Source organism: Molothrus aeneus, chromosome 2, assembly GCF_037042795.1.
Source record: "Molothrus aeneus isolate 106 chromosome 2, BPBGC_Maene_1.0, whole genome shotgun sequence".
Classification (NCBI taxonomy): domain Eukaryota; kingdom Metazoa; phylum Chordata; class Aves; order Passeriformes; family Icteridae; genus Molothrus; species Molothrus aeneus.
The window spans coordinates 98,873,233-98,892,681 of NC_089647.1; the positions used below are offsets into that span (position 1 = coordinate 98,873,233).

General features: G+C 42.5%; 2 protein-coding genes across 7 annotated transcripts in view; both read left to right on the plus strand.

Annotated features, from left to right (window-relative positions):
• Nucleotides 1–11,768, plus strand: TCEANC (transcription elongation factor A N-terminal and central domain containing). 3 transcript variants are annotated; one of them, XM_066545365.1, is made up of 3 exons: nucleotides 1–183; nucleotides 2,428–2,529; nucleotides 10,404–11,768. In XM_066545365.1, the coding sequence occupies exons 2-3, from the start codon at nucleotides 2,517–2,519 to the stop codon at nucleotides 11,489–11,491; spliced, it is 1,101 nt and encodes a 366-aa protein (XP_066401462.1). In that variant the 5' UTR covers nucleotides 1–183; nucleotides 2,428–2,516; the 3' UTR covers nucleotides 11,492–11,768. The 3 variants fall into 3 exon arrangements, with proteins under 3 accessions (XP_066401462.1, XP_066401461.1, XP_066401463.1); XM_066545364.1 differs by lacking the exon at nucleotides 1–183 and adding an exon at nucleotides 194–468; XM_066545366.1 differs by lacking the exon at nucleotides 1–183 and adding an exon at nucleotides 295–354.
• The window catches only part of RAB9A (RAB9A, member RAS oncogene family), a 25,790-nt gene continuing 8,811 nt past the window's right edge, over nucleotides 2,471–19,449 (plus strand). For 2 of the 4 annotated variants that reach the window (XM_066545375.1, XM_066545376.1), the window contains exon 1: nucleotides 17,733–17,899. The gene's annotated coding sequence lies outside the window, so the exon portion shown is untranslated. Of the gene's footprint in view, nucleotides 2,530–17,732; nucleotides 17,900–19,449 lie in introns of those variants that run through there. The other 2 variants (XM_066545377.1, XM_066545378.1) reach the window with 2 other exon arrangements.

Genomic DNA, 19,449 nt, shown 5'->3' on the forward strand with positions numbered 1-19,449 from the left:
CGTGGTACTGGTGTTCCTGCTACAACGGGACGTGGTTTCCCTTTCCCGACACAGACCGCGCCCGCAGCGGAGCTGCCCCAGCCCTGTGTCCGCCGGCAGCGGCGGGAGCAGCGCGCAGCCGCGCGGAGATGGCGGCGCAGCAGGAAGCGGGCGGGCGGCGCCATGTCGGGCCCCGCTGCGGAGGTGAGGGCGCCGGCCCGGCTGCCGCGGCACGGGGCGTGCGGGAGCAGCGCTGTGTGTTTCGCCAGGGGCAGCAGGAGTGCAGCTTCTCCGCCTCAGTAGCGCCCGGGGAGCCGCCGTCCTTGCCTTGGCGGTGAGGTCAGGGGAAAGTGGCAGGAGGCACGAAACGCCCAGGTGCTCCGCAGCCCTGGTTTGCCCTTCTGCGCGGTGCGAGCCCCGGCTGGCACTCGGGACCGAGGGGAACGGGAAACAGCGGGAACAGCGCCCCGAGAAGCGGGGCTTTAGTAGGTAGGGCTGTGCTTGCTTTTCCTCCTGCCCCGGCTGTACGGGACAGCATTTCGCCCCTGAGCAGGACAGCAGTGGGTCAGAATTAAGCTAGACGGGTACGGGGATGTGTAGCAGGGACGGGTTTGAGGAGCCAGGGGAGGTTTAGGTTGAACATTAGGAAGAATTTCTTCACCGGGGTGATTAGATGGCATGGATTGCCCAGGGAGGTGGTGGAGTCACCGGCCCTGGAGGTGTTTGAGGACATGGCACTCAGTGTCGTGGTCTGGTTTACAGTTGATGTTCAGTCATAGGTTGGACTCGATGATCTCAGATCTTTTCCAACCTAATTAACTCAATGATTTTGTGAAGTTTTAATGAAGAATTTGGAGAAAACCCCACAGAGTTAGCGTGCCTCTGGCATTCTGGATCACATTTAGAGCGTGTGCGGGCCCCCCGTTTCCTGGGAAGCCAACGCGGGCAGATTTGCAGGCTGATCTCCCCCAGATTTCGTGGGCTGCTGACCGAGATGGAGGCTCCAGTGGGGATTCTCAGCCGCTGGTGACATGAGCCTGACCGCCAACCTCGGCCACACAAGCTGTCACCTGTGGCTGGCTTCAGCGCCAAGGGAATGTGAGCTGCTTTCAAATGCACACGGCTGGGCTGCTGCTCCCAGCTGCTGTAACCTGCCTTCTGATTTATATCGAAAGTGCCTGTAATTCCACCCACGGAAGAGGCTGACCTTGGATTGGAAGCTGCAGGATGGGTATCTGTAATGGTGCCGTTATGGGAATTCTTTATGTATTTTTTTATATTGGTCTCCATGCAGCATTGATGTCTTGAAATAAGACATATGCTGGCATAAATATAGAAAGGAGTTAGAGTTCATGCTTTTAAATGTAGTATTATTTTAATAGTTAAATATATAAAAATCCATTTCATTTCAAGTGTATTTCGCCCTTTGCTTGAATCAGTACATCATGGGTCTTTGATCAAGACTCTAAAGTATTAAGAAATTATGTACTTTCACTTTTAAGTGTTCATATTTTAGCATAAGGAATTGTCAGCAGACACTGATAATATTTTACAAATACCATTTTTTTTAATCATCCTCTTTATCTAGTCAGGATGGATGGCCTTTTCAGGAGCATATGTACTCTCCTGCATACAAAGAATTTATTTTTAAAGGAAAAAAATTGTATAATTTTTCAGTGGAAAACCTGTAAAACAACAGCAAAGTGATATTTAATCTAAGTATGGCCCCAGCAATGGAATGACAAATAGAAATAGTGTAGAGCCAAGACTTAACTAAAAAAATAATGTTAAAGCAATGAAAAGATGGTGTTCATCTGAGAAATTATGAAAAGCTTGCAGAAGTTCATAAAGCATGTTTTTATTACTTACATGTTCCATTTTTATATGAATTTGTCAGCACAATTTTCCATAAAAAGACATTGCAAACTAAACATTTATCTTTGCTTGTAGTGTGCTAGAATTTAATTCCTTGCTAGCTGTATATGATTAAGAATAATCTTTAAAGCTGTTTTGTCAGGAAAATGTGTTCAAGAGAAAGCATTGCTTATTTCTCTCCAAAGTTATTAATATTTTCATTCTGAAGAATTAAGTTAACAAATGTGCTTTGTTCACAAGTAAGTCTTAAGTACATTTTTACTTGATTTTTTTTTTAAGTACATTTTTACTTGATTTTTTTTTTACCTGATTTAGGCCTCTGTTTTCAAGACAGTCTGTTTTGTTGGACTTCTGTGCTCCAGTGCAGAGCTCAGTGAAAGAAGGAAATGTGATCCACCTCGGGAAAGCTTTGTTTAGATTGAGGTTGTCCAGGTGTCAAATAGGTACATCTGCAAAAGGATATAAACAGTATTTATGGAGATTAAAAACTAGATGGAAGAAAGTTTGATGAGATCTCTCACTTAAAAGCCAATGTTAAACCTGCAGCTCACAACATGTTCTTCTTTTCTGTAGGTTTAAAAAGTGCTAATTCTCCTTGGATAAATGAACAAGAAATTTAAGACGAAGTTACGAAATAGTGGAGTAAAGCTGTAAAGCCAAGAATGAACATGAAAGGTAATGTCTTTATAGGGAAACAGGGAAAGAATTTTCAGTCTTTGTAATTATAATAGAACATGTGAAAGTGAATTTTTTTTTCAAGTAGTGGGTGCTGGAGCCATGTTGTGCATAACACTGTAACCTTCCCTTTTTAAAAAAGGTGTAAACTCCCAATCATTTTGTCTGCAGTGGAAGGATGGGAAAACTAGAGGCTTACAACTTCAAAAGAAATACAGAGCAGTTCCCATTTTGTTACTTCTAAGAGCATCATAGTGTATAAGCCAATCTCAGTGTACTAGGAATTTTGAATTATGATATCCCCGTCTTTGGGAGACAATGTTGCAAATGCATCTTGTGCACAGACATTGAGTAGAGGGAGCAGAGCAGCTGAGTGATGCAATCCCAGTGGTGTTGAAAGAGCACCAAAAATAAAATGAACTGAAACTGTTACCTGTATAAAGCAATACAGTTAAAGTATGTTGAAGAAACTGACTTCTACTTGGAGATATCACAGCCTTCCTGAAATTTTTTGGCTAGTTTCCTGTCTGAAGTGATTGGAAATATGGATATGAACATTTGCATCCATCCAGATGAACAGTTAGGCGACTAAACTATATTGAATAAAAGTAGTTATTTAATAAATGATTACACAACTTCACTTAGATCATATTTCTATTGCCAGGTATGTTTCTTGAGTGAGGGAGAATGTTTATAGTACCCTCTTGCTGTGGGAAAATAATGAAACATTGTTCACATTGTCTGTCAGATGTAACAACAATTCTTTTTTCTTCTAAAATCTATTACTGTTGAAAAAAACATGAATGTTAGGAAATGAAGCAGTAATTTCACAAAGGGCAAAAAACTCTTTTTCACACAGTGAAGTTTTGATTCAGTACTGAGGCAGGTGATGTTAAAGGATTGATATTAGCATTTTCTGCTTGGCTCAGCTTAAGTTTTGCTCTTCATGATAGAGATGTGTTGGGAAAATGCCAGATGTATTTCAAACAAGCTTGGATTTTTATGCAGATGATAAGCTGTATTCTTTAGATTGCAGGAGACTCTGTTAATATATAATCACTAAAGTTACTGTATGGTTTGTTGAAAACTGTGTGAAGCTGCACAAAAGGCTGAATCTCATGATAAACCTTACTGTAGCAGCATTAAGTCATGTCTCATTCATCTGCTGAAGTTCCATTTGACACACTTATTTTCCTATCTATTGTCAGTTGAGGCCAAAATGGGAGTTCATGTTTAGAAAATGTGCCCTGTGTGTCAAAAGCCTGACTTTTGACCTGCTTGAAGCCCCAGCTAGTACCTCATACTGACAAGTAGTGGAAAGTGGCTGAGAGAAAAGGGATTCCTCTGCCAGCTTTGACAAGGCTTTGTTGTGAAAATTTGAAAAACCAGGGCGCTCCATGGAACATTTCTGTAACCTTGTGCCCAAACTAGGAAATGGATTTTAGAATAAAGTTAGTTAATATTGAAAAATCATCTGGTTGTACCTTAGAGAAACCCTACAAGTGTTTCTTTATGTGAAATGGTGCAAATTTTAAAGCAAGTAGACAGCCACCTTACTTATACATAATTGCCAATAAAACTGTTGATTACAAATCTCTCTGAACTATATATATATTTTATTATTGCCCCCCGAATCATAATGTATTAGAATGTATTGTGAGTCTGTATATCTGTCCAGTTGTGGAAGAGGTTAGCTAATATCTCCACTTGACACTTGTAACCTGCAACATGTTAAAAATAATTTTGTAATTTTTTTAACTCCATAAAATTATTTTATTAACAAGGTCAACGATATCAGTAAAAATAAAGATTTCCTATCAGTGGAATAATGCATTACTTGTAACATTTTCAGTGTTTCAAGTAGTTAGCTACTTCATTCAGTAGAAAAATTCACATGGTTAAGGAACACAGGATATAGGAAAAGCTAAAATATCTCCCAGTGTGAATCAGTTTAACAGTAAACGAAGTTATTAAAAGGAGCCCTTAGCAAGGTAATGTCTGCTGGGATGTGCATCCTCTCTAACATCAGCAGAGCATCCTAGAATTCAAAACAGCTGTAGCTGTTCAATTTGTAAAGTATTTTCTCATTTTGTTTTTGCCATGGAACAAGTCAGGTTTTAATTTATCTGGTGTAGCTGTAATATATTGAACTTTTACATGAGCTCTGTCTTATATACTGGTGTCAAATGAAGCCCGTGGCTAAGCAGTCTGGTAAGGACAACAGCTTTTCCTATCTCATTAAATCCATGCATGTTTGATCTTATTAGAAAAAATGTGCTGACAGCTCTGCATTGGGATTGATCCCTGAGGCTTGAGAATTTCATTATGTGCTCTATTGATTGTTTAATTTTATTTTTTTTAAGAATATAAGAATTCAATTTTAATTAAACATTGAGGGGTCTAGAAGAAGCAACTCCAAATAAGGATTAAAAATTTGCCTTGTAAAAGAGGATACTCTGTGCATCTTCACATCTCTCCTCTTCAAACTTACTAATATGGGAGGAAAGCTGTGGGAGAATGATTTCACTGGGAGAAACACAGGGTGGAGACAGTATAGCTCCAGATTAGTTAAGAGTGCTGTAGTTCAAGCACTCTGATGTAAAACATGCAGAACAAAACTACTTCTCCATATTAGTACAGTGTACTCCAGTGCTTCTGGGTCTGTGAGTGAGAGGTGACTCCTGGTCCATGAGGTGTCAGTGGTCATGGACAACTGGAAGTTATACTGCTGTATTGCCTCAGTTCTCATTGTATTCACTTAGCTTTATTCATGTGGCTATTCTTTGAAGATGAACTGCTGTGTAGTTCTGAATGTTTTAGGTGTGGGAGGCAGTCCTGTGGAGAAGCAGGAAGAGCTCTGATTTTTGCTGAGATGAAATAAAAGCTCCAGTAAATGGTTTCTTTGTGACATTGTTGATATCTGCTCTCCCACTAGATAGGATGAAGAAATGTTTTTAGGGTTGAAGGCTGGCTGGGAGAATTCTGATTTCTGCTTAGGCTCTTGAATTTAAAATAGCATTTGGTAATTTTCATTGTTTATCTGGGATTTAGGTTGCCCAAAGTAAGCTGTTGTTTCTAGGACTATGCTATGCACCATCTCTGCTATAGCATTAACATTTTTAACACAATGTTTGCAGAACATTTATTCCCCTGTGTCATGGTTTAACCCCAGCCAGCAGCCAAGCCCCACGGAGCCTCTCACTCACAGCCCCAGCAGTGGGACTGGGGAGGGAATCAGAAAGGTAAAAAACAGATAACTCATGGGTTGAGATAAACACAGCTTAATAGGAAAAGTAAAAGCTGTGCACATAAGCAAAGCAACACCAGGAATTCATTCACTGCTTCCTATGGGCAGGCAGGTGTTCAGACACCTCCAGAAGAGCCTACCATGTGTCACAGAGACTTGGGAAGACAAACTCCATCACTCCAAATGTCCCCCAGTTCCTTCTTCTTCCCCCACCTTATATACTGAGCATGATGTCAGATGGTCTGGAATATCCTTTGGTCAGTTGGGGTCACCTGTCTCAGCTGTGTCTCTCCTTCCAGTCTTCCATGCACCCTCAACTTCCTTGCCAGCATGGCAGTAGGAAAGGGAGGTCTCTGTGTAAGCCCTGCTCAGCAATAATAAAAACAGCTCCATATTATCAGCCTGTGTTCAGCACAAATCCAGAACATGGCCCCATACGAGCCACTGTAAAGGAAATTAACTCTACCCCAACTGAAACCAGGACACACTGTTAGGAGTACTTGACTTCTGATCCTTGTCTGGGCTGTGGTCTGGATTTTTTTTCCAATTACATAGAATTTCTTGGAGAAAAGCTCACCTACAATGGAGGTTGGGATGAGGGAGAAAAGGACAGGTGTTCACCCTTCGAAGACACTTGCTTGGATGCATTCTGAGTTTGTCTTGGTTTTTCAGGGTTAAGACAAAATGGACTATGGCTTTGTACAAGATAAGGTGTAAAGCAAAGACAAAACCTTTATTCCAAATGCTTTTGGAGTGTGTTTTTCCCAGGGACTAAATTTACACTTAACAGCACGTGTCTCGGGCTGGGTTGTTTTTTTGTTTGTTTGTTTGTTGGTTTTCTTTTACTTAGTCATTTTACTGTTTAAAAATGTTCTGATTCAACTTGGTATTATTACAGGATGGCCATATTTTAAACCTGAGGTAGCCTGATGTTTGTTTTTTTATTTTTTGGCTTACAAGGTTTTTATTGATTGTCATCATTTATTCTTGTACACACAAGTGACTCATTATACAATGCAGCCAGAGTGAGAGTTTGTAATGATTTGGCAAGAAAGTGCCTAATCAGCACAGCATTACTGAATCTCATTGTAAGTACGAGCCTTTTAACCTTCAGTGTAGCTTGGAATTCAAACTGATGTTCTCATGCATATTTGGAAAGTCATGGCGGTTAGGTGAAGTCCCTAGTGAGTGGAAAAAGGGAAACATCACTTCCATTTTTAAAAATGAAAGAAAGAAAGATCCAGGGAACTACAGACCAGTGAGGCTCACCTCTGTGCCTAGGAAGAGCCTCCTAGAAGATGTACTAAGGCACATAAGAGACAGAAGGGTAATTCAAGGCAGCCAGCATGGCTTTACTAATGGTGAGTCATGCCTGACCAATCTGGTGGCATTCTATGATAGAGTGACAGCAAGGTTTGACAAGGGAAGACTGACCAATGTCATCTATCTAGACTTCTGTAAGGGCCTTTATTATAGTCTCTCATGACGTCCTTGTCTCCAGATTGGAGAGACATGGATGAACTCATATTCAGTGGATGTGGAGTTGCTAGATGGATGCAGCCAGGGAGTTGTGGTCAGTGGCTCTGTGTCCAGGTAGAGGCTGGAGGTGAGTGGTGTCCCTCAGGACTCTCATGGGACTGGTACCCTTTAATATTTTCATCAGTGGCATGGGCAGTGGGATCGGTGCACCCTCAGCAAGTTTGCAGGTGACACCACAGCAGGACAGGATGCCATGCAGGGGGCCCTGGACAAACTTGATGAGTTGGGCCCATGAGCACCTCTTGAAGTTCAAGAAGCCCGAGTGCAAGGTGCTGCACCTGAGTCAGGGCAATCCCAGACACGAGCACAGACTGGGAGAAGAAGTCACTGAGAGCAGCCCTGCAGAGAAGGACTTGGGGGTTCCTGTGGATGAAGAGCTGGACATGAACCAGCAGTGTGTGCTTGCAGCCCAGAAGGCCCATGGATCACAGAGGTGTTCAGAGAGCTGAAGGACCTCTCCTATGAAGAAAGGCTGAGAGAGCTGGACTTGGTCAGCCTGGAGAAGAGGAGGCTTTGGGGAGGCCTTACTGTGGCCTTCCAGTACCTTAGGCTGTTTATAAAAAGGAGTGAGAGATATTTTTTAAATGGGTAGGTAGTGCCAGACCAAATATGAATGGATTTAGATTGAAAGAGGGCAGATTTATATTAGATATTAGGAAGAAATTCTTTATGCAGAGGGTGGTGAAGCACTAGAACAGATTGCCCAGAGAAGTTGTGGCTGCCACATCTTTGGGAGTATTCAGGGCCAGGTTAGATGGGTCTCTGAGCAACCAAGTCTAGTAAATGGCATCCCTGCCCATTGCAGGGGAGTTGGAGCTAAGTGTTCTTTAAGGTCCCTTCCAGCCCTAACCATTCTGTGATTCTGTCACCGCTAAAACTGAAATGCCCTGCGCAGTTGTGGGAGGGTTGAGGATGTTTGTTTTCCACTGCACAAAATTGTTACACTATCGTTTGTTTGTTCTTTTTCTTACAGCTCCACCTTAACAAAGATGCATAATTCATTTCATAACTTAGGAAAAAACCTAGTCTTCCTCAGATTTCTTGTCTCTTAGAATTAGGAACACAGTTGAACTGTGGAACAGTGCTGACTGAGTTCGATTCAGTTCATTTCATAAATATTTGCTCAGCAGCATTTGTCAAATTGCATTAAATCAGGTAGAAAAGTGGTCAAATTCCAAATTAAAAAAAATCAAAGCACAGTGTACAGACAATAACTGGATAAGGGATATACTCTTTTCCTCCTGTCTGTATCCTAGCATCTATGGACTCTGCCAAAATTAGGCAAATATGTACCTTAAAAATGTGAAGTCTCCTAAAGTTCATAGCATAATTATTTTATCTTTTTTCTTCACAGGCTGGAGTCTTTAATGCACATTTGAAAAGATTCCATGAGTTTGCTATGCCACAGCTCCCTCAAGTGGTAGAATAATTTTCTGTTTGGAATTGCAACTTGATTTCTGTGACACACTTGCATTCTCTTCAAAAGGTTTTGGGGCTTCTTCCAACTTCCTGTTCTATCTGATTTATAATAGAAACATGACAGTTCAAAGAACAGGAGTCTGAGCAGGGAAGAACTCAGGCTTGCTATACTTGGGTTCCCAGTGAGCTTTGGCTAGAAAATACACTGCAGTATTACCATGGCATCAGTAATTTCAAGTTTCTTCCTCTTGGTACTCTGGAGACAGAGAACTGTTCTTGCCTTATCTTGGCTCTCCTACATGACAAAGCTCTTCTTTCTGTTCACAGCCTCTGTGTTCCTGTAGCAGAACAGATGAGTGGATGCACTGACATTCTTTTTGGTATGATGATGCAGAGGGCTCAACTTAAGTACGTGAAAACTGCATCCTGTTTCTCTGAGTTTGAAACTTCTTGAGTAATAAATTGGTTTCTGTGATCGCCATTATTGAGGTTTTGAAGGACTTCAAAACATAAGACAAGTGTTTAAATACAGCTTAAGGGAATGCTCAGAACATTTACTATGGAGGATGGGTTGGTTCTGTTCCTATAGAAAAAAATGAAGTCTTATCCTCTCTTCTGTGGAGCTCTGAGGTCCTACCTAAAGTTTGAACTTGTTTCGGTCATGTAAAAGACAAGTTAGCTGGTGGTGGTCATAGAAACAACAGTGTATAAATTACCCAGCTGTATCTCTAGTCCCTTCCCTACCCCTGTTCTCAGTTTTCATCATGGAAACAATGATGCTGCAAGTAACCAACTTATGACTTCTTCCCATAGGAATGTGTGTAGCTAGCCTTGTCTCTGTCAGGCAGAGGAGTTTTTCTGGAGTAGAATCAGGATGGATGCAATTTCAGACAAAACATGGATTTTGTGCATAAACTTAGAAGACTAACTGTGGAAAAGAGGAACACAACACTTAGAACACACCATTCATTTCTGCATTCTACATTTAATTCTCCTTTTCAGTAAGAAGAAGAATACTGTTAGGAATATAAAATTATTTTTTGCATGCAAATTTGCAATAACAATGCACTGAACATTTTTTGATCAAAGGGCTTAATGAAAAGGAATCAAAAGGAAATACTATTGAAACCATGAGATTCTGCATTTTGAAGACCCCCTTTGATTTTCCTTTATGTGTGAGAATATATGGGAGCATGCTTTAATAATGCTACAGCTGCAAGAAAATATAGAGGGATCTGTCTTTAACCTTTGAGAATTTTCAAAATTTGTAGATGTCAGTGTTTTGAAACACTGCAGGTGTCATTGTTTTTGAGCTGCCCCATCTTGATAATCCATCTGTAATACAATGCCAGTGCTAGTATTAGCTAGCACTGTGAGGGGAGGCCAGCAGTGAGACCTCAGGTAAAAGTCACAACACTGACTTCCTTCTCTGATAGCTGTAAGGAGAAACTTCTGAAAGAGTTGATCTCTTGTATAGCAAGTGAAAAGTTGAGGGTCATGTAGGAACCAGAATGGTGTTTTTAAGAAAATGGTAGGAAACCTAGTGATATATACAAATAAAAGAGTGTAAAATAGCAAAAAAATGAAAAGAAGACCTTGTGTGAATATACAGAAGATGAATTAATATTGTAACTGCAGGAAAGGTGATGATCTTTTTGTTTGTTTCCAGGTTTAAAAATGTCTGATCTCAAAGATATTGTACACAGAGCCCATTGTATTGAAACACTGCTTTCTGAGAACAATTTGCAAGATGTTGAGGATCATCTTAAAGAACTTGCAGATGTTGATATGACTGTAGAATATCTTCAGGGGACAGAAGTTACCAAGGCTGTATATAGAGTACTCAAGAGCTGCCCTTCAGGAGAGTTGAAAAAGAAAGCAAAGCAGCTATTGTCAAGGTGGAAAACACTTTACAAGAATAACTGTGCTCAGTCAATGCAAGTTAAAAAGTCAGTTTCTGTGGATGTGAAAGAAGAAATTGAGCATCTCAGTATAGTTCCTAGAGAGCAGTTGTCTGAAGGACCATGTCAGCAGGAGGCATTAGATGGTACTAGTTCCAACACTTTGGTCCCATCACAAACTGTTAAAAATGTGGTACATAACAATGCAGAAGGCAGTATTAATCAGCATTCTTCTTTTGAGGAACAGCACACTGTTCATGAAGATTCTAAATCTGTTGTTAGCGAAGCCAGTCTGCAGCAGGATCTGATGAGAGCTCTGAGGTGTAAATGTGTGGATCTTCTTTACAAAGCTTTGATTGATTCTGCCAAAGATGAAGAAGAAACTGTTAAATGGCTAGAGTTAGCTAAAGAAATTGAAGAACATATTTTTGCTCTTCATGCTAAAAATGACAAAAAGTATAAAAATTGCATCAGAAGTAAAATCTCTAACCTTAAGAACCCTAAAAGCTGCCACTTAAAGCATAACCTTTTTTCAGGAACTTTGAGCCCAAAGGCTTTTGCTGAGATGACAGTGATGGAAATGGCCAGTGATGAACTGAAACAGCTCAGGGCTCTGTACACAAAATCATCTGTTCAGGAGCATCAGCTTCCACAGGTGATTAATGGCACACAGACAAACAAAATAAAGTGCAGACGCTGTGAAAAATTTGATTGCACTGTCACTGTGATTGCCAGAGGAGCTCTCTTTCTTCCAGCTTGGGTGCGAAACACAAATCCAGATGAACAAATGTTGACGTACGTTATTTGTAATGGATGTAGAGAACAGTGGTACCACAGCAGATGGATCTGTTTGTAATGCTGTCCCTCTGTAATAAAGGGCTTGGAAACGTGTATGACAACTTATCTCTGTTGAAACTCTGTCATTTTAAATTCTGTGCTGATACCATGTGGGTGCTGCCTCTAAAAACTGCAAAATCAGTTTTAAAGACCTGCTAATGTATTTTTAAAGATGGCTTGAATAGATCTTATATGTTTTTAAGTAATGTAAATATGTAAAGAAATAAAGGGTAAAAGGAGAAAAATGGTTACACTGTATCTGAGTGGAATGTTTGCTAGTAAATCCATTAAAATTATTCCAAGTGCTGAGTTTTTTCCTGAAGGGATGGGATACTTGGAAATTTTTTCTAACTTGAGGAGGAGTTCTTTCACAGAACATAAGTTTCATTTACAATAAACAAACTGTTTCTAAAACTGCAGTTTACATACTTATGTGCATTGCAGAATGTTCAGCATGGATTCACTCCTTAATTAAATAACTTTTTGCAAGCAAGTGTTAGATTATTTAGTTGATTTGAGAGGTGATTTCTAGCAGGGAAAAAAGAAACTAAAAGTAGAGCATTAAAGTGGGTAGAAAGCAGCTAGGAAATGAAAGCAGGAATGAGATTCTGCTTTAGTAGTTTTAGGTATTAGAAGGCAAACAGGACTTGTGACAGTCTATCAGTATGCAGGCTGGATTTACAATGTAAGATGGTGTGTCCTGCTACTGCAAAGAAATTAATGCAGGATCAGACAATTATTTCAGAAAATAGTGTAAATATATTGTTGGATGTATGCTTATTTAATAAATAAAATTAATAGGAGTGGATATCCTCTCTGGGACCGGGACAGCTGTCCTGAGCTGAGAAAATTAATTTCTATATGGCACACATTATCCACAACCAACAAATAAAAGGAAATCCAATAGCAGAAGGTTTTATACATATTTTTGTTGCAGAGTCAACAGGATTATCACTCATCGTTCACTAGAAGTATTTATTTTAAAAAAATCTCACTAAAGTAAGTGACCTGTATCTTTTACAAATACACAACAGGCATTTAGCACTTCAAGGTTAAAATGTATCATCAGAGCAGAGAAACCTGCTGAGTATTTGCTGGAGGAATTGAGGACAGTTCTGCGCCCATCTGACTGTGACAGAGCTGAGGCTGGCCAGCTCCTCTGGGCTGAGCTGCATGACCTCTCAGAGAGAAAGGAGTTGGAGGCATGAGATGAGAAATTAGGTATTGGTGAACTAAATGCCAGCCAGGACTGAAAGGCAGGCCTTTATTTGTGCATGGGGAAATTTATGTGTAACCTGACGTTGTGAAGAGACACCTAAAGTATTCTACTGAAAAAAAAGAAGAAAATTCTTTCTGTTCTGTGAAGGGTGAACAATTGCCTTTCAGCAGCATTAGTTAGATTTTTTAACATGTAAAAACGTGATTTTGGGGAATTGCAATGATGTAAAATACACATTAAAGCTTTAGGCCAGACCCCCAGTGTTCAGCTGTGTAACCAAGGAGTTACTATGTAGCCTTCCTTCCCAGCCCTTACTTGTGTGCTGGAATTGATGCTTATGAGTAGTCCTGCTTTAGTGGCAGTACTTTTGTGTAAAGTGTTATTGTTAGCTTTCAGTGAAAGTACAGGAAAGCAAACAGTCCTGTGGTAGTGGATCACAGCAAGCACAGGATTGTGTGCAGTCATTTTGAAGGTCATGGTCCTGTTGAGCTTTATGCCAGCATTGTGCTGTGTCAGAACACCATGTAGCAGAAGACTTTATTTTAGCTCTGAACAACTTATAAATAATTTCTGCCTGCAGTTGGTTTTGAAGCCATTCCAGTAATGTACAGCTCATCCAAGTTTTATCTTGGCAAAGGGAAATATTACAAGGCATGGAGGGTCTGTCTGACAGAATATATTTCAAGGGTAAAATTTGTATCTGTAACACTGACTACATTTGTGACATAACATGTAACATAATTTTCTTTTGAACTGCCCATAACTGTGCAGGCTTAAAATATTTGGCTGGCTAAGATTATATGCTATATTATATGTTTGTCTCAAAATGTCTTTAAAAAGCCAACTTGCAACTACATAGTGTGTACAGCAGCAGGAGGGTGTAGATCACTGGAGTACAGGAAGTAGAGTCCAGAAACAAAAGAAAAGCTTTGAAAAATGTGATTCTTTTATATTGTTGAAGTCTCTTTTTTTCAGTTGATTCTGGGTGAGAAAAAGATCTCTGAACTTTTTTAAGCACAGACCATTAATTTGGGTATGATGTTTAACATGTCTGTGCTGCAACTCCTACAAGGAATGTGTCTGGAGAGGTGATCCCCACAAACATAGGGCAAATATATACTGAACAAGGCTAAAGTCTGTATTTGTCTCCATGGGGTTTTCCAGAAATGCTGTAAATTCAGCTCCTTGAATCCTGCAATTTAACAGCACCAATAAAGTCTTAAACATAAATTGCTCTCAAAGATGAAGCAGCCTGTAGCTGCAGAACTTGTGACACATATCTTAAGAAGATGAGAGCTGAATTAAAAGTGAATTTCACACAATTTTCAGTGTAAAAACAAAGACACTGTTCTATATCTGAAGTGCTCTAATAATTGTAGTTATCGCTAGTCCCTTAATACCAGTAACAAAACTCCTTCTAGTTCCTGGAGATCCCCTGCCAGATCCACTTCCATCTGTTCTGTTGAGTGCCTTTTCTATCTCTGTCATATCTGTCTTACTGTGCACTTTTTAGTACTCAGCTGCCATTTGTTGTTTATAACTCTTTCTTCTTTTCAAAGCCAAAAAGAATTTTTTGCTGTTTATTTTTCATTTAAAATGTATTTCTTTCCGAATGCTGTGCTATCTACATTTGCTACTAAAGCAAAGAACTGCAGCTCTTTAAACAAAAAACAGCTCTTTTTTTGTGCCAAGAAGGAAAGTTAGTAGCCTGGTAACAGGCTGTGGTTAAGGAGCAAATATTACAGTCCTTCAGGGAATCTTAGGGGTGTAATGGTCCAATTCACTGCCTGCCTGGAAGATAAAGAAAGAAACAAGAGCACTTTGATAATTTCTTGGATTGCTTGGGAGCTAGCTTGTTGCATTCTGGTATTAAGAGAGCCATAAATGACTTCATATCCCCTTAGTTTGTACTGTTGTAATTCAGCCAAGAAGTGACAAAGTAATGTTTTACTGAGGCCATGTCATCACTTGCCAGGATGGGACATAGTCTCCTTGCCAGCTTCAGATAGTAAAAAGTATTATTCACAAGCTCTTATTATAAGAGAGCTTTGCTGATACAGAACTTCCTCCTACTCACAAAACCTTGCCCTTTATTTGCCTTGGATGTTTTTTGTGCTGTTCTCTCTGACAAGGCATATCAACATGAATACACCTCTGAACAAAATCCCTAAAGTGCAAAGTCAGCTTTTAGATGAAGGTGCATGTTAGGGAGCAGCAACGCTGGGTTGCTGCACTGGGGAGGATGGTGGGTGACAAGGCATGCAGGGACAGTGGCTTCAGTTCTAAGGGTCACCCAAACAAGAGCAAGGCAGGTCTGGTGACAATGATCTGCCAAAACTCCAGTGGGAACTGGGCAAGTCTGGGGACGTGCTGTTGGACAGAGATTGGTGCACAAGGTGGGGTGCAGGCATGGAGCCACCAGGCTCGTACACTACCTGAGCCAAAACGGGGCTCTTGCTGGCAGTGGGATTCTGAAGCAGCTGCCCCCACCAGCACTGCCCCAGCCCTGCTCCCCCCCACTGGGATGGGCAGACAGCGGCCTCGGACAGGGTCAGCCCCACAGCAGCCTCCATAGGGACCCTGCCTGTCTGCAGAATTTAAACAGGAGTGATTTTGGTGCACTTGTTTCAAAATGCATCCTAACTGGGCATGTTCTTCTGTCTGACCTCAGGACTGGCAGGTGTGCTTCATGTGACCATAATCCTATCAGAGGATTATTTGTTCTACAATTTGTGTTGTTCTGTAGCAACTGTTGGGTTTGTTCCATACATGGTATGTAACAGAGTAGACACAAGGAAAAGGGCCTTCAGTTCCTGATCCTCAAGCGCTCATGCATGTGTATTAACCATGAGAGTAACCCTACAATGCTCCATTGTGCCTATAAAATCATGAGCATAGTAGCCATGGTTACACCATAGTTCTTTTCTCTTTTCTTATATATTCCCATGTAAAAGAAATAAAAATACACCCTATTTGAGAAGTTCAAGAATTTTGTTTCTAAATAGAACTTGAAGAAATGAGCTGTCTGGACAAGCTGAAGAGCTGGGTTAAAGTGGATCATCATGAGGGTCAGTGAGGCCAAGTACAAGAGGCTGTACAGGGGTCAGGGCAACCCGTGATGTCAATGCAGGCTGAGAGTTGAATGGATTGACAACAGCCCTGAGGAGAAGGACTTGGGGGTGCTGGTGGATCAGAGGCTGGACATGAGCTGGCAGTGTGAACTTGCAGCCCAAAAAGAATCAAAAGCAGCATGAGCAGCAGGTTGAGGGAAGTGATTCTGCTTCTCTACTTTGTGTTCATGAGATTCCACCTGCAGTCCTGCATCCAGCTCTGGGGTCTCCAGCACAGGAGGGACATGGACCTGTTGGAGCAGGTCCAGAGGAGGCCACCAAGATGATCAGAGGGCTGGAGCACCTCTTCTATGGGGAAAGGATGAGACAGCAAGGGTGGTTCAGCCTGGAGAAGAGAAGACTGTGAAGACCTCATTGAATCCTTCCAGGACCTAAAAAGGGGCTTATGTGAAAGATGGGGACAGACTTTTTAGCAGGGCCTGTTCCAGTAGGATGAGAAAGGAGCATAGATCCAGACTGGACAGACTGACTATATTCAGGCTAGGAATTCATTTTTTTACAGCAAGGGTGATGAAATCTTGTAACAGGTTACCCAAATTGATGGTGGCAGGGCTCTGAGCAATCTGATCTAGCTGAAGATGTCCCTGCTCATTGCAGGGTGATTGGATCAGATGACATTTAAAGGTCACTTCCAAGCCAAACTATCCTGCAATTCTAAATTTCCTCACATGTATCCAATGTACTTCAAAACAAAATCCAGTGTTGTTTCAAAACAAAAACATGGTAGCTTCTCCCCAAAAGATATTAAAATAGAGTAATTATTTCCTCCATTTCTAAATGCAGCTTTTTCTTCTGTATAAATCATAAAATAATGATTTATAACTGATCAGAGCTTATAGACCTTAGAATTACCATAATTTAAAGTCCACTTTCCTACTCCTCCAGCACTTGCTTGTCTTTTACTCTAGAATTGGATGAAAGCAGATTCCAGGAAAAAAAGCACTTAAAATTTTTTGAAGTCCAGCTTTGTTAGATAAAAGTGGGTCTGGTATCATCAGATTTGCCTCTAGCATGGCCTGCCTTTTAATAATCCTGTTCTGTCAGTAGGAGACATCTCCTTTTGATGATACTGAGATCTTGTTTTCCATTTCTTGGGCTGTGTTGCTGTCTGATCCAAAACAAGACAACTCTGCAAGTGGCAATTCCAGTCTGGTTGCATATGCCTTATGATCAGAAGCATGTGATGACTGCTTGAGCAAATGGGTGCACTTATGCCTGTCATCACCTATTCCTCCTGATGGTGTGGGAACCTCTTAAATTTTTTTTGGTTTTTTCATATTAATTATACTTTGCCCTCGTGAGGAGGTTGTAAGAGCACAGAAAAGACTCTTTCACTGTCTCCTTTAGCTTTTCTCCCTGTGATCTTGTTTTAACAGTCAAGTTGGAGTTATTCTGAATTACTTCAGGAAAAAAAAAGTGCCTGGCTACTTTTTTAAAGTAGCATGCTTTGCATTTCGATGAATTCCTTCATTGACACGTTAAATGTTTCTAAGCTACCTTACAATTGTGAGTTTGCACACCTGGGGCCCTTAGTGTGGAGCACGGTGGGACTACTGTCTTTAATAAATAAATCTGACCAGCAAAAGCTTTATAAAGTGCAGGGCTTAATATTGCAGGGCATTCTAGAGCAAGTAAAAGTGTTATCATTTCCAGGGGAACGCTCTCAGACGGCGCACGGTAATGATCGATGGGAGATGGCCCTCGATGGGCCTTTCCGGCCCTGGTTTGGCTGTGGGCACAGTCTTTCCCGCTGCGGGCTGTCCCGTTGTTCCCGCTGTCCCCATTCCCGCACCATCCCGCAGCTCCGGCCTGAGCGACGCCCTCCGGTCCCGTCGGGGCGTGGCCCTGCCGGGTGGGCGTGGCCTTGCCGGGTGGGCGGGCCCGTGCTCACGTGGTGCCGGTCCCGCCCCCGGCCTGTCCGCCATGTTCGTTTCTTCCGCAGCGCCCGGTGGCGGTGGCGCAGCCCGGGACCAGTGGAAGGAGCGGCGGCAATTCCCTTCCCGCGGGCAGGGATCGGCCTCCCCAGCGCGCCCGGGAGCGGCGGCAGTTCCCTTCCCGCGTCCTGGAGCCGAGTCAGGTTGCTTTCTTTTCCTTTCCCTTGTTGGCGCGTTCCCCGCTCGCTCCCCCGCCGCTGTCCGGGATCCCAGGAGCGCTCCCCGGTGTTCCCTGGCGGGAGCGGGAGGGCAGCCCCGGCCGGGCCCGCGGTGGGAGGGGGCCCCGGGCGCTCCCCAGAGCCGGTGCGGGTGGTGGGGAATGTGGCGTGATCCGGGATCCCGTGACTCCGGGGCAGGCGGCGGCTCCTTTGGGAAGCGGCTCCAGCTGGCCTGTGGCCGGTCACCGACCCCGAAGCGCTTCTTCCCGTCTGAGAGACATCGCTGCTCTGTCAGGCTGAAACTCGTTTTCGTACCTGTGTCCTCAACACGGTTCGGATTGGGAACAGAAGAAGTATTGAAGCTCCTTTTATCTCCTTTTTCTCGTTGCTGTGGGCTTGGAGCGGGCAGCCCAGGGAGGTGATGGAGTCACCGTCCCTGGAGGTGTTTAAGGAAAGGCTGGACGTGGCACTCAGTGCCGTGAGCTGCTTCACAGGGAGGTGTTCGGCCCTAGGTTGGTCTCGGTGATCTCAGAGGTCTTTTCCAACCCAGTGGGTTCTGTGTGGAGAGGGGCCGCCTGCCCAGCGCGCCCTTGGATTTCAGTTCTCCTTTTTCGAAGCAGTGGCTCGGCTCAGCCGCTCTGCAGGGCCGGGGGAGTTCCCGGTGGCGGCAGGTGGCTCTGCGGGATCAGGTGTGGGCAGGGGTGGCCGGGGGAGTTCCCGGTGGCGGCAGGTGGCTCTGCGGGATCAGGTGTGGGCAGGGGTGGCCGGGGGAGTTCCCGGTGGCGGCAGGTGGCTCTGCGGGATCAGGTGTGGGCAGGGATAGGGATGGGCCAGGGCTGGGAATCGCCTACGTCTGCGTGGTTAATGGGCTGCCCTCGGTGTAAGTCAGTCCGTGTTACAGGTAACTTGTTCAAAACAATTTAGTGGATAACAGGATAGTGCAAGAAAAATAGTTTTAAAAACCTCCATTAGTGCCTTTATAGCAAAGTTGCGTTTAACTAGATACATGGAGAACATTTAAGAACATTAACTTGCGTGGGAAGTTAATAAAAGTTAAGTGGGAAGTTAAGTAGGGAACTTCTTGGCTATGTTTTGTTCAGGAATTGAAATGCTTGTCTGCAGATAGCCGTCGTGCAGCGTCCCATCCCTACGTGTTTTCTTTCTTGTCCATAATAATTTACAGCTACACTAAATAAGCATGTGGGTTTTATTTGTCTTTACTTTTAATGTGTTGTGCAACACTGAAGTTGTCAGTGCTAGCTTTTTTTAGAGCAAGGGTGGCTATGTGTGACGGGGGTTTTTTTCAAAGTGTTTTTCCATTACTTTTGGTAGCTTTGAGGGTAACAAGCTGTAATGGCAGACTGGAGGGAGAGCACACATACCCAGAATAAATCCAAAACATTTTTTTCTTAGCACTTTTATTTTCAGAGAAACCTAATCAAAGGATGATGCAGCTCTATCTGTGTTCCATACCAACATTAAATTTATAACAAACAGTTACTTTTCTCTGTCTTCATTCAGTTTGTATGGAGCTG